At 34.6% G+C, this 25624-nt stretch overlaps 1 protein-coding gene across 2 annotated transcripts in view; it reads left to right on the forward strand.

Moving 5' to 3' along the window:
* The window catches only part of FSTL5 (follistatin like 5), a 332447-nt gene that overhangs the window by 15114 nt on the left and 291709 nt on the right, over positions 1-25624 (forward strand). For both annotated transcript variants that reach the window (XM_074822912.1, XM_074822913.1), the window contains exon 2: positions 13239-13377. In XM_074822912.1, the coding sequence (XP_074679013.1) occupies positions 13255-13377 (123 nt within the window). In that variant the 5' untranslated portion in view covers positions 13239-13254. The remainder of the gene's footprint in view (positions 1-13238; positions 13378-25624) is intronic.

Below are 25624 nucleotides of genomic sequence, written 5' to 3' on the forward strand. Positions count from 1 at the left end.
TAAATAGTAGAATGTAAAAGACCAAGTCAGCTGTCCCAGTCAAAAAAACCCTTTTTTCATCAGATATGACACTGCAGAGTGGGATTTTTTTGTCTGTAAAATCTCAGAACTGTATGCATTTGCTTCGCATTCTACTCAGTCTATTCACTTCATTTTACATAAGTAAAGAAGATCCTTCTTTTATTCACTTGGACTTTAACATCCAAGTGAAGCAGCAAGTCTAGCAGACATCAGAGTTTCAATTCAAATTGGGGTCAAAGACACATCTTCAAACATGTTTCCATAGTATTCCCAAAGAATGCAGCTAAGCTGACAGGTTCTGGACACTTCCCCAATTGATGAATCTAAGAAAGCTCTTGAATACAACACATTGCACTAGCAACCCAAGCCAGATTTATGACTGACAGAACAAGTGCAATTTCCTGTATTTCTTTCTTACTATGCTGAATTCAAGCTCATGAAGAAAGTTGACCTTCGTGGCAGTAAAGAAGAGAGACAAGTCACTGCAAGCAGGAAAAAAGAGAGGCGAAAAACTCCACAGCAGTTAATTTAAAAAAGAGAAAATGCCTATAACTATTTTAGCTATTCAAGTACAGAACACTTTCACTTATTTGTATATTTCTGTATGATTAGACACAAACATTTTTAAAGACAATCATAAGCAACTTTGGATTTAATTAATTTTAGTTAATGGAGTTATTTTAGAGTATTGTTTCTATCCTTGTGAAACTTCATTGTCACTAAGTCCTACAAACAGGGTAAAATTCTAAAGTACTAAGTATGGATTTTAGAGTTGTTTTCATGTTTTCAATTAGGGCAGGATTTCATCTGTAGTTGAGTTAATTATATTAATGTGGGCACTGGAGGAGAGCACTGGAGGGCAAATGTATTTTTGGTTCAATCCTGATAAGGACAGTCTGCCCTCAGCTCCAAAAAGTCCTTGTTTAGTTGATAGCTGCAACATTCATCAGTCCTTTTGGTAACTGATTGAACTGTTGTTCAATCCACATGCATCTTTATTCTCTGCAGTTTGATGATTTGATATTTCCTATCTGTGTTTGTACTGTTGTGTATTCTCCGCTCCATCACACCAGGGTGCATTCATGTCATTCCACTTAAGTGTTCATCTGTGTTTAAGGAGGCAGGAACTTTGTATGTTATAGACTTTCCCATATCACATTTCTCTCCGATATGTCCTCTAGCTATCTTCCCATGCTACAAAGGCTGACGAAACACTACTTCCCCTGCCCCAAACTACCTACAGGCTCTCTTTATATGTTTGGGTTTTTAGCACCTAGTTTCCTTTTTTGGTCCTTTATATATATATATATATATTTTTGTTACTTCAAATCCCATTAGAGGTAAAAAAAGCAAAAGTGTCTATTCCAATCTTTGCCATTTCATTGTGGTCTTGAGCCACAATCTCCACATGGGTTCACTTTAAACCAGCTGAGTTACTGAAAAATCCCTTTCAATGCATAACAAAAATGGGACCCATCTCTGTTGGCTAAAGCACTTCAATAGAGCAAGTTTCATAGACACAAAGGGATAAAATCATAATATTAACTAGAATACTTGCTTAATAGAAGAAGATTCTCTAAATTATCGTGGTAGTTTGAATTAACGGTAGGCATATCACGGTTTAGCATTCATTGAAGGAGTTCAATAACACCAAGGCTCACAGTGGTTTTGTCGGTAACTAATTTTTTACCAAAACCCAAAATTTCCTTGAATAACAAAAGAGAGAAGTAGGGATGGCAGATTAGCATCATGGTGAATATGGAGGAATTTTAGTCTTTAATTTAGCAGCTTACCTGTTTGAAAAAAAATTCTATCTTGAGTGGCCATTTTGCCTTCTCTAGGATGACATATTTGTTCAAATATTGATTTACTATGGAAGTGTCAACAGCTTTTGTTTCTTCTTACATTTAATTAATGTTTGCAGTATTTTATTTAAGAAGACTAAATAAAAAACTTGAAAACAAAAATATTTATATTTTCTAGCATGCACCGAGCACAGTTACACAATGGTATGTTAGGTGTTAATTTACAAATTTTTTAAAATGTTAACAGTACCAAAATATTTGCCTGTGTTCTAAGACAGCAGATTTTATATCTCTGATTTCATAACATTGTACTGGGTCTGGCTGAGCCGGAATTGGTTTTCCCCTGTAGCAGCCTTCATGGTGCTGTGTTTTATGTTGGGAGCTGGCAGGGTGTTGATAGCACACTGGTGTTGTGGCTACTGCTGAGTAGTGCTTACACAGCACCAAGGCTCTTTCCAACATTTCCCCCCCACAGTGGGACGGGGTGGGCAAGATCTTGGGAGGGGACACAACCAGGACAGCTGACCCGAACTGACCAAAGGGATATTCCATACCATATGACGTCTGCTCAGTATAAAGCTGGGAGAAAGGAGGAAGGGGTTGGGGTCACCCTTGGTCCTCTGAGGCAACCACTACGTGTATTGGAGCCCTGCTTCCTGAGAAGGCTCGACATTGCCTGCTGATGGGAAGTAGAGAATAAGTCTGGTTTTGGGAAGTAGAGAATAAATCTGTTTTCTTTTTGTTTCTGCACGTGGACCTTTGCTTTGATTTGCTTTGCTTAGATTAAAACTGCTTCTGTTTTACCCACAAGGGTTGGTTTTTTTTCTATCTTATTTTCTTTCCCTTTTTTGCCCTTTTGAAAAAAAAAAAAAGGGGGGAAGGGGGGGGGGGGGAAGTGGTAGAATGACTTGGTGGGTACCTGGCATTTAGCCAAGGTCAAACCACCACAAACATAAAGCAGTTGAATTCCTGTTGGTTCAGATACTGCCATGATAAACATTAATCCTCTAGGATATTCAGGAACCAAACTAGCTATAACAAGCTTTCTTAATGAGCAAAGAAAGAGACTGACTTGCTGATAGTATAACTTTCACAAACTAGCACTTGTATATGTCAATGGTAAAACCACCAGTTTCCTGAGGTTGATACTGAAGTTTTAGGAAAAAAATAGATCAACACGCACAACTCAGTTCTATTAAAGAAAGCTTCTCTTAGATACGTGAAATATAGTACCCTCATTTTGTTCTGCTTTCTGTAATATTAGAGAAATTGTGAGATTGCAGTTGTGAGATGATGTGAAGAACATGGTAAGAAAGGTTTAAAATTGTCGTTTCTCATTTCATTATAATTCATTGAAACCTGGGTCACTGACATGAAGACATCTGGTGTCATCCTTTAAATAAATATAGTTTAAATGGTAAGATTAAATTAGAGCATGAAGTTATCAGCAAAGATTTCACCTAATAAGTGTCCCTGCTGCATCTTCATTCCAGGCATTTTGGCCTTTCAGAAATGCCCCTGTCACACTCAGGCCACTTGTGCCTGGGCTCATGAGAACCACCTGTTAGCCTTTAGGCTCAAATCCAAAGAAACTCTTCTAGAAAAGCCCTGGGCAGTTGCATCTTGCTCTTATCCCCCGGCAGACACTTGCTGCTTGAGCTTCTGTTTTTATTCACAAGTGCCTGACAGTGGAAGGAGCATGAGGGTAGAGAGACACTAACAGTGAAAGGCAGGGAAAACCTGGCCCTTGCGCTGGCTGCTCACCACAGAGGTGCCCTGGGGGATGCATCTCAGAGCCACCTGACATCTTTGTAATGTCTAGGTAAAGACCAAGTGTGCTAATGCAGGACCAGGAACACAAGGGTCTGCACTCCACCTTCTGCTTGTGCAGCATGATAGGTTTGCAATTTAAATCAGGAAAGGAGTGAGGAGAGATGGACAGGAGTCAGCAGAGGCAGAATTCATCTGGCATGGTGAGGGCTTTTCGTGAGATTTTAAAAAAATGTATTCCTCTGCTTGTGTGTTCCAGCACACGAGCTGTCAGCAGCATCTCTGGCTGTTCAAAATGAGTGTGCCAGCCTCATTCAGCAGGTGAAGGATGGAGAGCTTGTGCCTGCGTAGTCAGTGGCTGTAGCTGCATAAAGTAGCTGCTGAGAGACAGAGCAGATTGGTACACAGATGTATGAGCTGTTGGCTGCCATGGCAGCTCTGCATTCTGCTGTTGCAAGCCCCAAGCCTGCTGTACGTAGTTAAGGTGACCTAATAACTCTGGTTCAGAGTGTGGCTGCCACTTGTGGAGGAGAACTGGAGGATGACAGCATGAGGTGTGCTGTGCGTGAAAGCTGGCATCAAGTCCTGGGGATGAGAGCTGCCGTCACAACACTGCGATCTGCTTTCCACATAGCATTTTAATGAGGACAAGTATTGCTAGATACAAATTATGGCTACATTCATAGAGAGAATCTGATACTGTGATTACTTTGTAAGACCCCTGTTTTTGCTGTAATAACACCAGCTTGGAGATATCTGTTGTGAGGTTTCTGAGAATGCAGACTCTGCGTGAAGATGTGGGGACCCTAGGCTGTGGTACAGTAGAGGCAGGCTAATGGGAGAAGACATACTTTGGGCTAAAACTTGGGCTACCTGTTCAAAGCTCATGTAATAAAGTAATCTCTATTTACACAAAAAATTCCTTGTTAGCAGATGCCTTTCTGCCATGAAACCTACTGGTAGATAAAAGCATTTTAAGAAAGGTTCTTTCTTGGTAGGTGTTTGCATCCATCAGTATATACAGCGAAGTCCTCAAAATCACAGGCAATGAAGCATGGTTTATATTTATTACTGTAGCTGTATTATAAATCTATTGATAAAATTGAATATGGTGACAGAACTTACGCTCTTTTTCTGATCCACACAAAATAGACAATTTTATTCTTATTTTTTTCAGATTACTAGTATGTAAAAAGACAAAAACTGACATGCCCTGAGGGTATACAGTACTACTCCTTGATACATTGAAAATGACCTTTTAAATAATGTCAGGTTAATATCTGATGTGTCTTCCCTCTTAAAGGTAGGGGGAATGCAATGATCTAGCCAGTATTTAAGATTTCATTTATTATAATTTGTAGGTGCATTAAGTTGATTAAATCAGTTTATTTGGGTGGAATAATTTTATTTTCAAATTAATTATGTTTCTGTTCTTAATGCCAAATATCATGGCTAATCATCATTTAGTAAACAGGACAAGAGCATAATAGCTGAGGAATATTGAAAACAATTTCTTTGAGAGTGGAAAATGCCTTAATTTTAAGTAGATGCACATTTTAAAATAAGACATTCTCGTGTTTAGGTATATATTTTCACTCTTCACATAAACTCTGGCTAAGCCAGCTTTCATTAATTAGATTTTTTTTTTTTAATACACTGTATGTATAAATACATTATCACATTTGGAACTGGCTGTGTATAATATGATATTTTTTCATTCTTCTCTGTTTGTGGAGATTACAGCATGGGGAGAGGTAAAATTGTGTTTAGTATATATTTGCTAAACTCTCAGAATAGCAACAGCTCTCCTAGTCCAACAATTCCAAAGGAAGATTCAGGCAGAGAACAAAATTTACATTACCAATGAACTGCTGAGAAGATTTAGCAAGCATAATAAACTCTGAGAGGAAGCATTCTAGAATATATTTATCATTATTAGATATTCATTAGAAAGGCATCAAAACTGGGATTTTGTTTGTTTTCCACAAAATGTTGAAATTACAAGGGTGAAAAGTACTAGCAGGAGAGAAAAAGGAGATAGAGGTTTGCATTGCATTTTCTCAATAAGTGGAAGAAATTGTCTCCAACTCAGGGATGACTAGCTCATCAACAGGGATAACTGGCAATTCTGTGAACTTTTCACGTAGTTTTCTTTGCTTTTAAAAAAAAAAAAAAAAGCAATGAAAAAATATTTGGATTAATTCCTATAATACTTTTCACACACGCTCTATGGAAATAAAAGTAGATAAGCAATATTTTCCCTCACCACCAAAATTTTGTTGTTGCTAGTGGATTAAGAGCTGAGTAAATGAACCAATTATTTTCAGAGCAGCTTTTCCTTTCTTACTGAGTGTAATACTGTCATTAGTGTTAAGATAAAGCAGGCAATGTGCATCACGCACAGATACCGTAAATATCTGTAATTTGTGCATATGCATATTGGAGTATAATGTACAAGTCCTGATATGTATCAGTCTAATGTGCCTTTCCGTACAGAATAATGTACGCTGAATTTACTAGTGATAGCTAAAATTCAAAGAGGTTGAATATTTGGTTCATGTAAGACTGTCTGGCTCAGAATCTGGATGTGTGTTTGAATCCTATCCCCATTATTCACACTATTTGAAGGTTGGAGTGCAGTAGAAATATTGGAGATTATTCAGCATCAACTACCAGATTTGGAAACACAAAGAGTTTAATGCTGTAAAATCAATATGCTAAGCTAAGTGAAGAGGCAATATATAATTTTATGGTATTTTGCTCTTTTTTAATAAGTAAAATAGCGATTTAACTATAACTGAGCATCTTGCAGCATAAACCACTTCTGAGATAGTCTGAAAGTTTCAAGACTAGAAGATTAGCCCCAGTTGCTCTGCTGAGCAGACTAAACTGTGTTTGATTGCATTGTACTAAATGTATTCATTGACTGCATTTTTAATCAAGAGTGTATACCAAGTAGAATTTTACCAGGTAGAATTTTCTTTAATGAAATAAAATATTTCAAACTCATGCTTCATAAGTTTCAGTAGAAAACTTAGAAAACTTAGTAGAAATCTTTCTTCTTTGTGATTCTGGTTTCAACTGTTAGAACAGTAACACAAATTACAAATTATATGGGGCAGAACAGGTTACTTGCTTGAGAAATGACCTTATGGTCTCCATTCCCTTACCTAAATGAGGCAAGTGAGATGCCTTAAGGTATTCCATCTGCCAGTTTAGAAGGTACAGCTCTCCCAGCAGTGTTCCTCACCCAAGGGCTTTTAAGGAACAAACTTGTGACAGAATAAAAGAATCCTCTTATGGATAATAATTTATCAAAAAGTTTCAGAAGTAAGTGAAATGGAGAGAAGTCAATAGTGAGAAAACCACATCAGATTCATGAATGCTCTGGAAATGGTCTAAAAAGTAAGATGACAGAGCTTTCTGAGAATCAGGAAGGAAAATCTAAAGTTGATACTGAAGAACTTACTGTCCAGTGAGAAATAAGGAATAACCATTAACTGTTCCGCATCCTTCACTCTATCCCTTCTCAGCTTTTAAGGAAAATCTAAGGCTGATAGAGGACAATGCAGAAGAATCCCACCATATAGATCAGTTTAATAATAAAATAGCAGGTGAAACTAATTTTTAATAAGCGAATTAACGCACATGAGGAAACCCCCCAGCATGCTAATTATTTGCATGCAATGAGGCAACCCTCCCTGAATTATTTATATGCAATGAGTAACTGTAAATTAGTGGTTTGCATTCACAGGACATAAGATATGGGAGTTACTGTTAATAGTTGTCTGAGAATTTCATGTGAGTGTTTAGTGGCAGACAAATCATATATATACTAAAAGATTTGCTGGACTATTTTTTATTTCTCTCTCTATTTTAACCTATATTTTATATTATAAATTATTTAATTTTTATATTTTATTACATATATATAAATGGATAGAACAAATTACAAAATATAGATTATTATAATTCATATCAGAAAATATATGTATATTAAAATATTTTAGAGTATGAGAATTATTAGGAAAGGACTATAGAATGACAAGGAAAATATTCTGCCATCGAAGTGCTTGGTGCATCTGTGTATTAGTCTCTGGTTAAATTCCTTAAAAAAATATAATACAATGAGGAACGTACAGAGAAAGAAATGGGAAAACCCGGAGGTACAGGTTGGTCTCTGTTTGAAGAATGAGTAAACAAAATAAATAAACTCATCAGATTTCCAAACATGGTTATATGAATGTAAAGAAGCAACATTTCATACCCACAAAATGTTATGGAAATAAAAATATACATAAAGGAAAAAAAGAAGCAGACAAACTTAAGGAGCTGAAGTCCATCAGTGGGTATTAGACAAAATGGCTAGCTGCACTTTCTAGCTCAGGGAGTAAATGAACTTGGGGGGAATATACTAACTTGTCTGTCCTCTCACTGTTTCTTTACTTATCCTTTAAGCATCTACAGTTGGCCACCAATTTAATAATAAGTAGCTAGTAAACAGTATTTGCTTCTCTACAGTATCACATCAGTGCTTAGTGCAAATAAAGAATTGGAGCATGGTTTCCGGAAATATAAGGTACACTTTGATTAATAGCTGCTCAATGACAGTCCCTGGTGAAGTAGGTGAAAAGTAAAATAAACTACAGGATAAAGAACTTTTAAACATTAGAATGGTGAAAATATGGGGTGGAACTATTTCTTATTTCTGCAAGGCCTTAGAAATAACTTAATACTTAAATAATTTCAGAAGACCAAAAGATGTGAGATGATACTCAACTGAGATCTCTAGAAAGTGGCAGACTATTCATAATGATATTAAAAAACATGTAAATTCTTATCTTGTCTTGAAATCCCTACAGGTATGTAAGAGCTGTACTATATTATGTGGAGCTTATATTTACTTAAGTATGTTGCATGAACAAACACATCACTGGAAAAAATGGTAAAGGTCAGGAATGTATCTGCCTGACAATCTGATTGCACAACTTTCACAGCATAAGAAATTTACTACAAAGCTTTCTGGGTGATGCCTCAGTGATGTGACAAACCCAAGAAGAAAAATATCTGTTCAATAACATTTCACTGAAATTGTCTAATAGAATTGAATAACACTTGCTTATTTCTTGGAATGTCTCTTTCAAAGCTGGTCTCTTCCCTGTCTTCTCTGGCTGTGCAGCTGCTTATTCAGATCCTAAGTTTCAGGCTGTGGCAAGTCCCCTGAGAAACAGAAAGGGAGATTAATGCCTTACTCATCTTTGATTAAGGCACACACACCATACCCACCGTCCCTTCCAGAGTTCTCAGAAATACATATGCTGTCTGGGAGATTAAAGTAGAACTCTTTTTCCCACTTTTCCAAACAGTGTTAGCAGAAAAATACAAAAGACTAAGTTGCTTGTACTCAAGGGCTCTGTATTTTTAGTCCTTCTCTTTAATTCAACTCTTTAACAGTGTAAGGTTTTAAGGACAGATCACAATTTTTCTTAAAATAAAGACTTAATAATAGCATTGTTTTAAGAAGAACTGTGGTTTTGGTAGTAGTTGTTAATTAAAAGCCAATTAAGTTGTGCAATAAATTAAATAGAAAATTTATGATACTTTGAAAAAAAATTGATTTTTTATTTCTGAAAAGGCAAATAATAACTGTAGACACCCAAAATACTTTGGGGATTTTAGGTCTCATCTGTCCAAAAAGCTGACTTCTTTAATTTACATTTCAAGTGTTCATCCAAGTAACAGGCAATGAAGTAAAAAACTGAGCATATAATAATTTTCTCTTCTTTTGGACAAGTACAAAGGAGAAGCCTTTCAAGGTCAAATGATTTTCAAAACTATAAGGACTCTATTCTTTTACACCATATGAGGCTAAAATATATGCAGTTTAGATGGGAGGGTGGTGGAATGTGGCTGGCCTTAACGTCTTCTGTGAAATGACTGTTCCCCAACCTAATTTTCATTGTACGGAGAGATATTTCACAAGTGCACAAAGGGGACAAAGGTTCAACTGTGTATAGCTAGTTTTAGCATGCATAACTGCTAAACTAATCTGATTCTGACCATGAAAGTCAACAATAAACTATTTTCAAAACCTTTTTTTTTTCAACAAACACGAATAAAGGGTTGCTTTCTTTGACATTAAAAGTCAAGATTCTGATTTTCCTTATTTCATCTTTTTCTTTCTTTTTTTTTTTCTTCCCCTTGTAATGGACTTATTGTTCCAGTAACGGTAATACTGAGAACTAACACAAAGGCAGTGAAGGAAATGCCATTCTGGTACACACTTGAATTCTCAGAGTTCTGAAATAATCTTTTCCAGTGTTTCAAGTCAGTGAGCTCGATTTGTTGCAATAACCCCCCAGTAGAGGTCTACCAGAATATCTGATTAGCAGTTCTGTTTTGGTAGAAGTATGAGGGAAACCCAAGAAAACTTTTTCACTGTGTCACTTTCTATCATCACTTTAATATCCAGTTACTGAACAGGTGTAAAAGAACAAGCTTTAAATTACTTACATAAAATATCTCTCTGTAATAAAGTTTGTTGTCTTTGTTTCAACTAATTCACTGCTTAATACATTATTATACATACTGCTATGTATATTAGGAAAGCTAGAGTACAAAAAAAAATGTACGGAAGGTGGGAACTGGTGGAATTAAACAGTGATAAATGAGAAGAAATCTTAAATTTGATTAATAGGGAGGCCCAGAATGAGATTGGTTTTGGTTGAATAAAAGATAGGTGGTGTCAAAGTAGTATGGTATATTAACCTCAAATTTGAGTTTGAGTTAAAAGTGTGAAAGCTAGACAGGCTGGTAAGAGTCAGCTGGAATGAGAATGCAACCTTTAAGTGGCTTTACCAAGTTTGATAGACTGGTCCCTGAAGAAGGGAAGCAGACTTATCCAGGATCCATTACTGAGCCTGTGAATAGAGGTAAGGCTAGAGTCCATTTAATACCTTTGATATCTCCACAGGAATTAATTTTATGTAGTCCCTGCCTTCGAGGGACTGTGAGGACTACTGTTATATGAAGACTGATAGGAGTCAAAACCACAGTTTATTTAACAGTATTGCCAGGAGCATGACCGTGAATGATACAGGATAATAAGTGATCCCCCCATTTGTTTACATTTTATGCTCAGCTGATTTCCTATAAAAAAGGAAATGTTAGGCAAGACTTTAACATTCTGTACCCACTCTGGGCTTTTAGGGTACACTTACAATATTTTGGACTTATTCATGTATACCCTCATTCTTATCAGAGTTTTCTACATTAGCAGGGTAAGTGCATTAGAAGCCAGGTAGAAAGGGAAAAAAATAATAAATAGTCATGCATAAATCACCTTGCATAGAAGTTGTTCCTCTCTGTCCCATCAGGACTAAATAATATAGACTAAATGGAATGACTTGCATGTCTCAAAGTGATGAGGATCAGTATACTGTGTTGTCTGTTTATCATGAAAATTTCAACACAGGTGCTGAATATCAATAATAAATATCAAATGTCTCTAATAGGTACTGTAACCACTTACGAAATGCACATTTGTAGCACCATTAGGAACCGTATAAGGAAACTCTCATGCCATATGTATCTATAAAATCTGTGAGAATGATTGTTATAGGCCTTCCATAGTTCTGATCTTATCTTTATGAAGTTATAATGTCTTTGTCCGGTCAAAAGGAGCTCTGACACAAATTCTATATGATTTTTTCAGAATCTCCTGCAATGATTTCCTCATAAACTTCAGATCTTAAGTTTGTCAAGGCCTTTAACATTAGAAACAGTTCTATGCATTCTTCCAGGTTGTTGTGTATCTATCTCATTTTATAATATTAGTATCTAATATCCTAATTTTAGTTCTAATAGGTCATAACTTAATGTATCATTGTAGGTAGATAATGTAGGACTAGCTCATCAAACCAGTCTAGTTTTGTCTGGAAAGATCAAATTTTTTGTCCATTTGAATAGAAAGTAATTTTTTGAATAACCAGGTTTAAAATATATCAGAACATGGAAGTCAGCACAAACTAGGTTGTTACAATGACTGCAGGATGACAGATTTATGGACAGGGTGCAGATGACGTGGGCAAGATCTGTAGTTGTGCCTAATTGTATGCATACCATATTGTAGGCAATCTACCAGAGAGATATTGGTTTTTACTGTTAAAATGTAGCTTTAAGATAGAAAGTCTGAAACTGTTCATTTCATTCTAGTTTAATATTAAAATTGCAAATAGGTGAGTATCCTTCTGCTAATTTCTCTTTCCATGAAATAAAAGGTTGCATCAAGTATTAAGAGTGGCCCTGTCCTTCCCCTTCCTTATTTTTTTATGTAACATTTCGATTTATGAAGGTGATACATGTGTAAGCAGTCTGCAATTTTAAGCTTTGCATAATAAGAAAAATTGGATGTAAATAGTATTTCTTTCAGTTTTCAGTGCATCATAATAATGAAGTTTCATAAGTTTTAAATTGGTGATTTTTAGTGTTCTCTACAGAAATTTCAACAAGGGGAATGAAAATAATAGTTATTGAACCCCTTCTGAACTCACAGTAAAAGACATTATGTTACAATGTTATGAAATATCCGTTAAGGATTATTGCAAAATCTCCTCTGGGTTGACAATATTTTTCTTGCTAATCATAAACCAGCATTAGACAAGTATGAAGCAATACGTATGTACAAAACTGTACCAACAACAGTGTTTGAAACAGCTATTTCTGAAGAAAAACAACATTCACTAAATGTAATTAGTACTAAAACAAAATTATTTACGTAGTTTCCTGAAGTGTCCTGTGACCTAACAGTTCTTAAAGATGTCGTTTGCAATTTTGTTTCTAACGAGATAGAACACTGGTGCATTTACAATGGTATTGCGTTGCCAGTTCAGGTTATCTGCAATATGACTTGTGGGATTCTGAAACAGAAACAACCAAAAACTCGAACCAATCAAAGACAAGTTTTTCAAATAATCTACCCTAAATTTTGCACTTGATTACAGTGAATTCTGGGGCAGGATATGGGGAGACTGGAAATATTCCTATAACGCTGACATATGCAATAATGCTTTTAGACTATACATAATTTCAATAATGCAATTTAAAAGTTTCTCCAGAATATTGGCAGAAAATACAGTGCTTTGCTTACATTTTAGACTTCAGTGCTGGTAAGATAAAGATAATAATAGACATATGCTAGATATTTTACACTGTTAGGTTGTGAACAGTGCATCACAGTAGACTGTATTTAAAAGAAAACGTTGATGAACCTGTCATTGATGGTCATCTTTTTTCCTTCATTTGAGAAAAACAGTGTTGAATTTTTCACCACTGCTTTTCTATTATGTCCTGTCTTTTCTGAGGCTTTTCCTGGTTGTTTCCTCAGTGAATCTCATATGAGTATTGAATAGTGATAAGAAAATGTTCAGTTCAGCACAACTGAATTCATATTGTTGTCCTAAATACTGCTACCTTTTTTTTTTTTCTTTTTCTTTTTGCTGTTGTGCCAGATAGATTACTCTATTTTTGCTATATTTATTCAAGTCCACAAATGGTATATCAGTATTTTAAACTTTTATTATATGACTTGTGCGAAAGTAATATTGCAGTCTGTCACTGAACTTTTACATTTTATTTTGACAGGAACAGACCTGTAAAGATGTTTATGTGGTGGTCAACTGTTTTACTTCTTGGATGCATTTTGCTGGGAGCAGATGCGTGGCCAGCGAAGGAAGGATATGACTTTAGGCCCTATCAGCCCCTAGTAAGATTACGCCACAAGGTACAGATTATTCTCTAGCATTCTGGCTTTTCTTTCACGATCAAGGGATAAATCACACGCCAGCCTTGTCTTGTTTGTGTTTATTGGAATAATGTTCAGAAATTAACTTTTTCAGTAACAACACCTGCAAAAATATAGACTGTATTTGACAAGTAAACAGGAGCTGTTTTGATTTGAAAGCCCAGAAATCTTTCAAAGATAGTGAGCTAAACTCTGTTCTAGTTTCACAAACTAGATATTACGTATATCAACAGAAAATAAGAGAGACAGCCAGGAGAAGTTCTCTCTTAAAGCAACTGTCAGCATCTGCTTAAGGCAACAACTTGTCCCAGTACTCACTGGATTTCAGACCAAGCAGCAACCAGGGGAAATGCCTGTCAAAGAAATATGGTGTTGAAGTTAACTGATCAACAAAAACTTGTCTGCATGAGGTAGATGTTCACAGTGGTTGCTGAATTTAGGAGTTTTGAACCATGGCATAATGCAGATTTTTCCTGAGATACTGGGTTTCCCAGCTTCAAGCACTATATGCTATTCAAATTTTGCCCACCTGCCACACCTTTGTCATGAATTCAGGATTCCCAAAACAGTTCTCAGCTAACAAATCTTGCTCTTCTTCTGGTAACTAGAAAGGAAGCTGCTGTGGTGGTTCTGTAAAACAAGGAAAAGGGCTGTAATATCTCCATGGGCTGTCTGAAGCTAGCGTAGATCTGATCAATTTACTAGTTTCTTCTTCGCAAGGTAGTCATGGGAGCAACATCTGTTGGTCTATAATCAGGCCAACAAAGATGATAAAAAGACTTCTTTTCCCCCTTCTTCTGAATCTGTGTGTTTCAACTAGGAGGTCTGAATTATAGCCAGAAACTCTAAATGTTAGTTTCCATTCATGTTTCAAGATCTGGCTAATTTAATTTCTCAATACATTTTAAAAAATATGAAAGCTATTTCTTCTTGGTCCTCAGTTTGAAAAAAATGATCCAGTATCAGGTGATTCTATCTCAGCATATAAGAAGAAGGAATTGATAACTGAGTTTTCAAATGAGTGAAATATTTACCTATTAGCCGATTATTGTATACTGTGTAGGTTAAATATTGAAAGTTTCTAACAGATGGAAAATAAAATAATAAAATTTAAATTTCATTATAAAATTGTGCATCCTATAGAAAATGTTGTTCAATTAAGAGTAAAGAATGCATCAAGCCCCAGTCAAGTAAATACGTAACTGCATAAGCATGCAGGCATTTACTCCAAGTATTTTGCAAAATCAGAAAATTTGCCTTGTCAGTTTACTTCCATTTGATAGCTTTAAACAAAATACAACAAAATAGCACAAGAAAAATGCTTTGTAATCTAGAAGGAATGAGACTAGTGATGAAACCATGAAATGAACCATGTGAGAGAGAAATCACATGTACAGGAAAACCTCAAAGCAAAACCATGAAGAATGTGAGAACATGAGGTATAGTAAACATCATTCCTGAGATTTAGATAGTCCCTGACATTTAATAATTATGAAATAATAATATGTTGCTGTTCCTTAATAATACTTTTAATCCTCTAAGAACTCTTGTATGACACTTGAAGTAGGCTGTCATAAACATTTCAAGTTTAGTATTGAGGGAATCACACACATACATATGCCTGTGTCCACATACACATATATTTACACATGAAAGGTAGAGAGACTTTTCCTCTATTTTTCATTCCTTATATATTTTTGAAAAACATATAAAAGTATGCATACCTACAGAACAGAAGCAAATGACACATCCTGTAAATAGATTTTGTATTTTTAAAAGAAGATAAATCTTAAAGGGAAACAAAATGGATGTTAGAAAAAAATATAAAGAAGGAAAAAGAATAATGAAAATATGATATAAAAATTTGCTCTGAAAAACAAAGTAAATATGGTGGGGTTTTTTTCTAGGCAATCTCTGGATGTAAAAAATGGTTTAGGGTATAGTTCAGCTTTTGGTGTTATGGAATGCAAACGTTTTCTAAAGTCAATTTTTAAAACCAGTTCTGGCACAGATACACATATTCAAAACATAAATAATATGGTAAAGGAGACTTTCTGCTTCAATCAAACACAATACATCAAGTGCTTAGATTAAGCTACACGATTAGAATACTTATTACAAAAGAAGATGATAATGAATATCAGCAGAGTCATATTTGCTTTGATGAAGCAATATGTATGCAATTTTATGAGTGCAAAGTTTTTAAAAAAAAAAAAGAAAAAGAGTAATCACTTTTGCTCTAGTAAAGGTGAATTTATCTGACTTGAACAGTAGTCCAACCAGAGCCACTCCAAATGTCAGACTGCAGGGAAAAACAATCATGTAGGTACTTAGGTAATATCTTGAAAAAATAATTGTGTTCATGGTAAGAATAGGCATTCATATCATAAAGGTTTTTTTGTTTTAAAAGGGATTATAAACAAATTCAGCTACCTTATGCACAGAAATTACAAGTAGGCATTTAGTCTGAATGTATAATAATGTGAACATATAAGAAGAGCATGCATAGGGGAAAAACTTTATAAACAAGGAAAAACCTTGTACATAAGCAAACACTTTTTTACTGTGAGAGTGACCGACCGCTGGAAAAAATCACCCAGATTGCTTATGGAGTCTCCATTCTTGCACATATTCAAAAGCCATCTGGACATGGTCCTGGGTAACCTGTTGTAGGTGACTGTGCTTGAGCAGGGAGGTGGGACAAGGTGACCTCCAGAGGTCCTTTCCAGCCTCAACTATTCTGTGATTCTGTGATACTTTATAATATATAATTAATAATAACAAAAATTGTATTTTTAAATACAATGTATATATTCAAGTTAATGGTTGTGGGATTTTACTGATGAAACTTAAAAAGGTTTAAAGAGATATTTAGAAAAACTTTTTAGAGAAACATTTTAGAAAATCTTTTATAAAAGATTTAAAAAATATTTTTAGAAAATCTAAATATCCTAATAGCAAAAAAGAAACACTATTCCTCAATCCACCTCTTTAATAGGTTGATACTAAATTTGTGATGAATTAAAGTGAGAAGTTCTTCATGTTTTAATAACAAGTATTTGTAGCATAAATTTGGTTGATAAGTTGTTCAAAACCTTTTGAAATCATTTTACTTAGGAAAACATTGATATTATCTATCATTGTATGGTTCCTTAGCTTCCCCCGCAATGTCCAAAACCCCTCTACAGCTTCCATAGTTAATGAATCCACATCTCTTGAGTTATATTTATCATTTACCTGCAACAAATGATCCAACTTGCATAACTGGACACTTGAAATGTTCAATCAGTTTCAGAGGACTAATAGTTTTATTAACTGTTTTATGCATCATTTATCCACATGTCCACATGTTTATCCTGTAGCTTTTTACTAATTTTCAGACCCAGGAGGGAGTAGTTTGGTTGTTTGGTAAGTTTATATTGGGATGTGATTCAGAGCTGTGTGGTTCCTTACATCCTGGTTTGCAGAGGAAAGTAAGCCATGCAGGTTGATCACTAGGAAGTCCCAGCACATTTTGCTAGGTGAGTCACCTGGCTCTGTAAGGAGGTCTAAAAAATTACCTAAAGCTCCAGTTTAGAGATTAGATAACCTTCCAGTTAAGAGACTGCCTGCAAGAGTTTCTGGGTTTCTGTGTGTACCTATGTTGCATTCAATAAAGGACAATGAACATAAATTTTTCCAGGAACGGAATATCCAAATACATCATTATACTTCTCCACAGATGGCATTGTCCGTGTTCTTGGTTCCCACAGATTTTTTTTGGGGGGGTGTAGGGGTGGGGTTAGATCATTTATAATAGATTAAATATGAGGACAGATACTTTATATGGCAATATCTCATGCTACTTTAGATGGAATAGAATGTATAGCTGATTTAATTCTTACGTCACAGTTGTGTGGAACTCATATCCTTCTTCTGTGATGGAAATAAGTATGTGAATTAGTATTATTGATAGAAATCTTCAGTGCTGCAATGGGTGAGAGCCTGCATCCATTTTTTCCTTAGAAGATAATTGTGCTGCCTTTAAGAAACTAGCATTTTCACTGGCAACTGAAACTGCTGGTTTTCAGTCTCCAATATTACTTTTTTTGGGTTAAAATTGTGCAGGGGATGATAGTAAAATATGCTTTAAGTATATAAATAACTAACTTCTGAATCTGAACTGCAGTGTTTCCTAGGCTGATGTGAGAGCAGTCTGACTGTATGTGATGTTGCCATGTTTTGACACTAACCAAAAATTAGATCTAGTGCTGTGGATACTGCCAATATCCCAACTTTGTTCTTTATATCCTTTGAATATGCAGCAATTTCTTACTGTGTAGAAATGTATTTTTTTGTGTTTAACTTGATCTGTAGGAATTAACAGACTATTCTTCAGCAGACTTTCTAATTTATCATATGCTGTATTAATGAAAAGTTTTCACTTTGAACTTTTCTAACTTTATTATACATTAGTTGGAACTGCTCTGGTATTACAATGGAATTTTTAATATCAAGTACCTAAGATGAGCTGCTGACTTTCAAGTATCAGGTTTTTTTTTCTGGAAATTTTCTAGCAGAAAATCTGCAATAATTTATAAAATAAAGGTCTAAGAACTTGCAGCAGTTCACACCTAAATTATAATTATGGCCCAAGCTATTTATATATATTTATATAATTATAATGTTCATCATAAGATCAAACATTTGACTGCATCATTTATATCAAGATAGTCAAAAGCAGGAAGAGATGAGTTGGCTTGAACTAGAACAGAGAAAGAATATTACAAATCACTCCTGAAAATTTATTTTCAGTCCACTTCACTTGTTAAAGTGCCACAGCTTACACTTACATGGATACTCTGAAAAATATTAGGCTATGTCTGAATTATATGTGAATTTCTTGTTATGCCAGTTAATCCTTGGTTCTTCATTTGTCAAAACACTGAAAAAGTTTGTAAGGGACTTTCCATTTAGGAGTCTTCTTGCATTCCTGCTGAAGTATTGTAAGCAATTTGTTAATACCTAGGTTCCCACCTGAAATCGTTAGGAAGTATTTCTAGCATTCTAATGAATATTCTTCTTGTAATTTGTATGGCTATGACAGAGAGCAATGTTTATGCAATATCTTCAGTGAAAAAGTATATGTTCTGAGATTTCCAGGTATAAACAGGCAGACGGCAGCCAAGAGAATGCTGACTGTTTTCTGATTCTCTGTGAGAGGCTAAAAAATATGGAATATAGCCTGTACATTCGTATGTATATTCCGGAGCATGCCAACTCTGCATATCTAACACATGCACACACAACCTGCCTCTGCAAGCCAGGTGATTCACATGGTTTAGCAGGGAATAGTGTTAACAACAATGCCTCATTGTGAATAATACCATTATGGGTAGAGAGTTGTTTGTTTTCAGTCTCAAGGAGGATTGCTAATGTATCGTCACCTGGATACCTTTTACTTAGGTCCAGTTCTGATCTTAAGGAGTTAAGACCATTACATTCATTAGGGCTGTAATGCCTAACTAAGAGCAAGCCCTGGCTCTGCAGAGTGGGTGGGGGTAGGAAGAGCAATGGTCAGGGGAATCTGGGTAAAGGAGAGCAGGCAGAGTTGAGGAAATCTGGAATTTGGCCTGGGCCTCAGACTCATCTTGAGCCTTGGTCAGGGCCTGGGCAGGAGCTTCAATCAGGAAAGATCATTTTGTCCACCTGAGTAGGTGGGTACAGAGGGTACAGCAAAGGGGACATCCTTTGTTTTTAACAGCTTTTGTGGATATCTTCTAACAACAGTTTTTGCCATATTGATTGAAACTGTTTCCAGCCTTATCCTTATTTTGCCTTGTTTTACCAAAGGGCTAATGGGATCTGAGTCAGATGTGCAGCAGTCACTCCTGTTTCTGTTATTTCTGCAGACTAAAATATTTAACTCCTTGTGAAAAACCTTCCTCTTTCCCTTTTTCACTCTCCCTCCTTTCTTACTGTTGCTGTTTGCTGTTAAATTAGGCAGTTCAGCTCTGATTCTCATTAATTTCGGCCTCAGGATTAGGTCAGTTTAGAGGTGTTTAGGTTATATTAGAATTAGGTCCAATTTAGAAGTGCTTAGGCAATCATGACTGAATGAAACAAAGCAAGAGAAAAACATATAGTGGCATAAGCATGCTCTCTCAGTCTATTAAAGACAAATTTGAATGTATAAGCACAAAGCATAGAATACATGTTCTGCAATTAGGTTTTTGCCCAAAGGTTATAAAATGTTCTCCCTCAAGTAATAGCACGTTCTGTGTTATAATGAAACACCTGTAAGATACAGACAGGCTGAGTGTTCAATGATTTTATTTTCATTTAGGGTATCATAGCCAAGAAAGAAATGCACAGAAAGTAGTACTTCAGGATTCAAAAATAACCTGAGCTTTTCTTGTGTGGTCTGGTCTCCAAGAAACCTGAGGTTTATAGTTCATAGGGTTTATCTATCTGTCTGTTTGCCTGCAGGATCTGAGAAGTCATAAAATTTGATCCTCTAAAATCCTCTGTCCTAGAAAGAGAGGGTAAAAAAATTCATTGCAGTAAGATAGAGCAGTGAATTTTGAAGACTAAACCCAGAGCTTTTCCTGAGCATGTCAATGCTGCTCTCAGCTGTAAGGGAACAAGAGAATTTTCTTCCTTCTGAGGCTCCCTGAACACAGTATCTATGTCTTATGCAAATTCCAGGATTTCATTGAAGTAACAAGACTCACTTTTTCTTTTTTTTCCCTCTTAATCATTTGTCTAACTGTAGTCAAGAAGTCTTATGAAAATTTTTATTTTATTTTGCTTTTCTCAGGGAGAGGGAGTACATTCTGCATTCTGATCTGCTTTTTCCTGTGGGCAATAGCATTCAAAAGGCATGGCTAATTTTTTTAAGTCCCATTACAATCATTGTATATTAATAAGGTGATATCAATTAAACATGCTATTTTTGCTATCTGTCACTACATGCTTAAAGCATTTTTTGAAAAAGTGTTAGGAAAGTTGCCTGTAAAATCTCTCTGTAAAATTTCTTCTATAGTCCTTCCAACTAGTTGTTTATTGTGGGGGGAAAAGAGGGATGTCAAAGTCTGGAATTAAGGCAAGTGTGAAGTTGTTCTTTCAAGCTGACCGATGATGCTTCTGTTGCTAACTCACTAGCAACACCTAGCCGTAAACTTTTAGTCAAATCTATGGGGCTAGTGAGAGAAAAAGGTGCATCTTTACTATTGCACTGAACCTTTTGCTGTACCTATCTTTTGTGTTCCTGTTACTGAAAATCACCACTGTGGAAAAGATTAATCTCGCCCAATTATTTTAAGGAATGATGAGATCCACATTTGTTATCTACATTTTGATTAACATTGCCTTTTTAATTTCACATGTCAGCTTGGCAACAAAGAATAAAAGTAGTGGTGTATGGAGGGAGTGTAATTATCTTCTACATTACTCTGCTTGGCCTTCTCACATTGCTTTCTAGGAAGATTTCCAGTTAGCCCCTGAATAGCTAAGGCAATGAGTTTTGGGCCTTTCTGCTGTTTGGGAGTTGATGCAAACACAGTCTATATCAACTATCATTTTAGATTCTTGATGTTTTTTCATATTCTATTACAATTGCAAATCATCATCCCAAACTGCAATCACAGCAGTAGCAAAACAAAGCCAGAGGAGATTTATTTTATTTAATACTTGGGATGCTTTGCTCCTGCTCAGATTTGGGCAGTTTGAATTTCTAAGATCATGAAAGAGGCCAGATAATTGAAGTGCTTGTTGATACATAAGTTTATGAGATCCAGCTCTTTTCCCATGACTTCCTTGCTGTCTCTTATTCTTCAGATCCTCAAGACTACTCTGTATATAATGCAATCTCTTTTAATTTTTTTCCATCAGCCAAACATTTTATTTTATTCTGTTCCACTGCTTCTTTTTCTCAATCATTTTTTCCCAAGGATTTAATACCTGTTTTCATTACCTAGAAGATGTAGACTTTATTATCTTTATTAACCTTTATTATCTTGGTTTGTTAAAATGAAAGTCATATCCTGTAGCATAGGCAGTACTTATAATGTGAAAAATAATATGCAAAAATCAATATGCAATTATTATTAAATAATGAACATGGTGTATAATAGCTTTATTGGTGTGCAGACAAACTGAGATGTACCCCAGCCTCATTGTTTTAACTAAATAACTATCCACTTGGTTTATGGTTCATTTTTCACATTTCTGATTCTAATTAGCTATTTAAATTCTGGTTTTAAATGAAAATAATTATGTACTTGAAACATTTGTTTTAAACATCAGTATACTGTGTATCTATACAGTGATATGTTCCCAAGTAAATGCAGCATTGACATATAGCTCTAATGTTTTATAAGAAAACTGTTAATTGAGTTTAAGTATAAAATTAAAGTACAATATTTGTGTACAATTAGACTCCATTTAAATTGGCTCCAGTTAGATTGACTAAATATTTGGTCTTACCTCCATGTCTTTTCTTCTGTATTTTAAAACATTCTTAAACTTTCAGTCCTATACATTGCGTGGTAGAAAAACAAGTTCAGAAAAAATTATCTCTTTTTAACACTAGGAAGATATCTCACTAGTTTAACTCTTTCTTCTTCATTGGTTAATTTCTCCTAATTATTTTTTTCAGTAGTAATTTTGAACTGTGATAATTTTACTGAGAATGTGATGTGCAGTGGGAGCACAAATCTGGTATTTTTTGGATAAAACCATATTTGATGAAATACTACTATACCTTTTTTTTTTGCTTTTACAGTATCAACTGTCCTGATCTCATGTTACCAAGATGTCAGGTTAAACAACCCATCTGTACTTCATATGAACCATGGCTTTTGTTATCTTTCAGTAAAAATATTTGCTATCACAATATGTAAGCTATTTCTCTAGTGTTTGTTTTCCTGATCAGCTTAAATTTTTTCATGTGAAAGCTTTGCAAAGAAGCTAAGTTAAGAAACATAGATCTCTGTTTATGTATATTAGGTTTAGGTATATTTGATTTAGCTTTCTTCAGCAGCCTGTCAAAACTTTTGAGAGTTTTGTAACTGGAAAATTCTGTGACTTTATCTCCATTGTTTATAAACCAAAATATCAGTAAGAAAGTGACATCTTATTTTCACTCTTCCTCTTGTATATTTGTTGGTGGGATCATGTAAGTAGTCCAGCTCAGGGCATTCTATGTGTTTCTGATAACTCATGCCATAGTAAATCTTACTAGACAAGAACACTACATCCATCAGTATGCTCAAATCCCTTCAACCAAGAGCTAAAGGAATGTGATGTTTTTCAGTTTCATACTTATTTTGCATAAATAAATCAAACCAAACAGCAGCAGCAGCAACAACAAAAAATCCCAACCGCAACCAACCAAAACAAAACAAAATGCAAAAAAACCCTAACCCAAAACACTGGTTTTATTTGGCTTTCATATAATGGGGCTAAACGTTAAGATGTCCATTGAAAACATTAAAGGTTTTGGTAGCTCTGCTCAGGCCTGACACACAGAAAAAAATGGAGTCTAAGGACAGCTTAATTAAAAGATGCCTTAATTATGTCTCTTTTGGTTGTTATGCATTGATAGGACTGTGCTTAAATGCTTAAATGAACATGGAAGGTTAAAGCCTAAAACATAAAAGTCAAAACAAAGATCTCCCAAACTTTAAAAATAAAGCAATGTTACTATTTTAACTAGTTGAAAGTGACCCAAGAGATGAGCAAGAGATTGTTGTTTCACTTGACATTTCTTTTTAGTTCTTTGTCTTTTTTAATTTTTAATGTAGTTTGTTAATTATGCTACATTTATACTGTCCATATAAATGAACACGTAATGAATGAACAGTACATTTATATGAACTAAGTATAATAGCAATAGATATTTCTTTAATGTGGCATGATATCAATAACATCTGCTTATTATCTGTTCATTGTTAATTCTACCAAATAACTTTTTTCAATTTAATTCCCCTACTCAATTCATTTCAACAAAATATTAATTTGAAATAAGAAAAATCTAACAATCTTATTTGTTCTATGTCCCCTCTTCCCATGAAAACAAAGCAAACAAAAATTATCAGTCATTTGTTTAATATATAGCCTATAACTCTAAGTATGTAATCTGGAATAAACAGCCTATAATTCAAACGTAATGTCTAAGGAGGAGTAAGGTCTATCACTTCCCTGAGGCATCAGCATAATCTTCCATTCTCTAGAATTCTTCATGGCAATGCTATTAATTACTATTACTCTTACCTGAGGATTATACTCATACATCAATGCAGGTAATACAGAATTAATAGAATTTATCCAACTTTGTTGGTATATCTAACATTATTTGGTGTTACATCATTTGATGTAATAATTCTACTGGATAAAAAAGTATTCTACTGGATAAAAATGTTAATATTAATAGTAACTACTGTATTATAATAAGGTGGTCCTAAAAATTGTGAAGACTAATTCCATTGAAACTGATAGTTTATGGGGTTTTTTTTTAAAGGTCTGAGAAACCATTGCATTAGCTAGTCTGACCTTCCATATAAAGGTCTCCCATTTATTTCTGTATTCCTTTATTCCTGCTGTAACTGGGGCATGAGTAAAGCATGCCTTTCAAAAAAATTACTGAGTTTTCAAATACTTACTGTACTTTAATATTTTAAAATAATTTCTCTTGATGGTTTATTATTAACAATTAGTAAAGAACAGAGTTTATCATTTGGATGCATCTGTGTTCTTCCAATAACTGCTTCCAGATATGTATTCCATCATTAGAATGCAATGAAAGTCTTTGGTTTGATACAAGGAAAAGTTTGCAAGACATTATTCATAGTTTATTATTAAAAACAAGCCCTATTTTAGCTGTGTCTACTAGTATAATTCTAGAGCAGGGAAGAAAAATAGATGTCTTAATTATAGTTCTTTATATATTTTTTAAAAAATATGCTATTATCAATTAGATTAGAACTTCAGATGTGTACTGAATTGTTATTTCAGCTCTCTGCACACTTTTTTTCTTTTTTTTAAAGCTACTTGCTTCCAACATGAACTCCAAGAGAAGAAAACTAAAAGCTTTACAATACATTGCTACTTCACAGTAGGGAGACTGTAACCAATTGTTGGTATATCTGTAGTGTATATATCTTCATGATTCATTTTCAAGAAGTTAGTTGTAATTCAACAATCAAATGCTGAGCTAATCTTGAATTTTCTAAGATTCAATAGAAAAAAATAATTAATTTTTCTTTCTAGTTTCCTAGATTAAATTTCCTTAAATAAATTAATTTTACTTTCTAGTTTCCTAAATGTCACATGGTGGATAATATGGTATAACCTTTCATCAAATCTCTGGTTAAAATGAATGTATTCCTCAAATATATAGTTGAACACTTTACAAAAGGACAGTTATAACTGATTAATATTACGTTAATGAACTTCTCTTTTCCTTTGCAACACTACCTTATCTGTCTTTGTAAGATGAATGGTAGAAACAAAATATTATTCCTAGAAATTTCTCAGCATATTGGTTTTAATCAATATTGGTAGTTATACTACAGTTTTATTCATAATTATGTCCTAACACAGATTAAATATTACTTGCATTCCTGGATTGTAAGAAAATAATTGATGTTGATGCTCTCATGTCTATCTGTCATTCTTCCTGCAGATTTTTCTTTTATCTAGACAAAAATCTGCAAAGGGGAAAGATAAGATATGAACGAGCCTCAGACAGGCTGAATAATAAAATGCAATGCACATTATGTAGTTTTTAGAAAATTACACTTTAGAAAATTACACTTAAAAACCATCTCTGGAATTTAAAAAGAAAAACAAACCCGAAAAGGGTTTTAGGCAAATTACTCCCATTAATGTCAGTGGAAATTGTGCAGCTAAGATCGATCCGTACAGGTTTTTTTGTGAAAAAAAAATAACACTATATTGTCAAGAAATATAATACTTTTCAGTAATTGTGAGGGTACCTGGAGGTTTAGGAGTTCTCATGAGGTGGAAGATAATAGAATACCCATTAAATACTGTCCCTTAGAATTTCCAGTGATAATACATCATGCTAAAAAATTGCCTCTTGAAGATGTCTTTCCCTCTTCTTTGTCTACTCAAATCTGGAGTGTCCTCAGATAATTTCAAAATTCAACATGTGCTGAATATGATTAGCTTATGAGCTATATGAGAGAAGTATATTAATCTGCAGCACCTTATCAACTGTCCT

This window comes from Strix aluco, chromosome 4 (genome assembly GCF_031877795.1).
Source record: "Strix aluco isolate bStrAlu1 chromosome 4, bStrAlu1.hap1, whole genome shotgun sequence".
Lineage (NCBI taxonomy): Eukaryota > Metazoa > Chordata > Aves > Strigiformes > Strigidae > Strix > Strix aluco.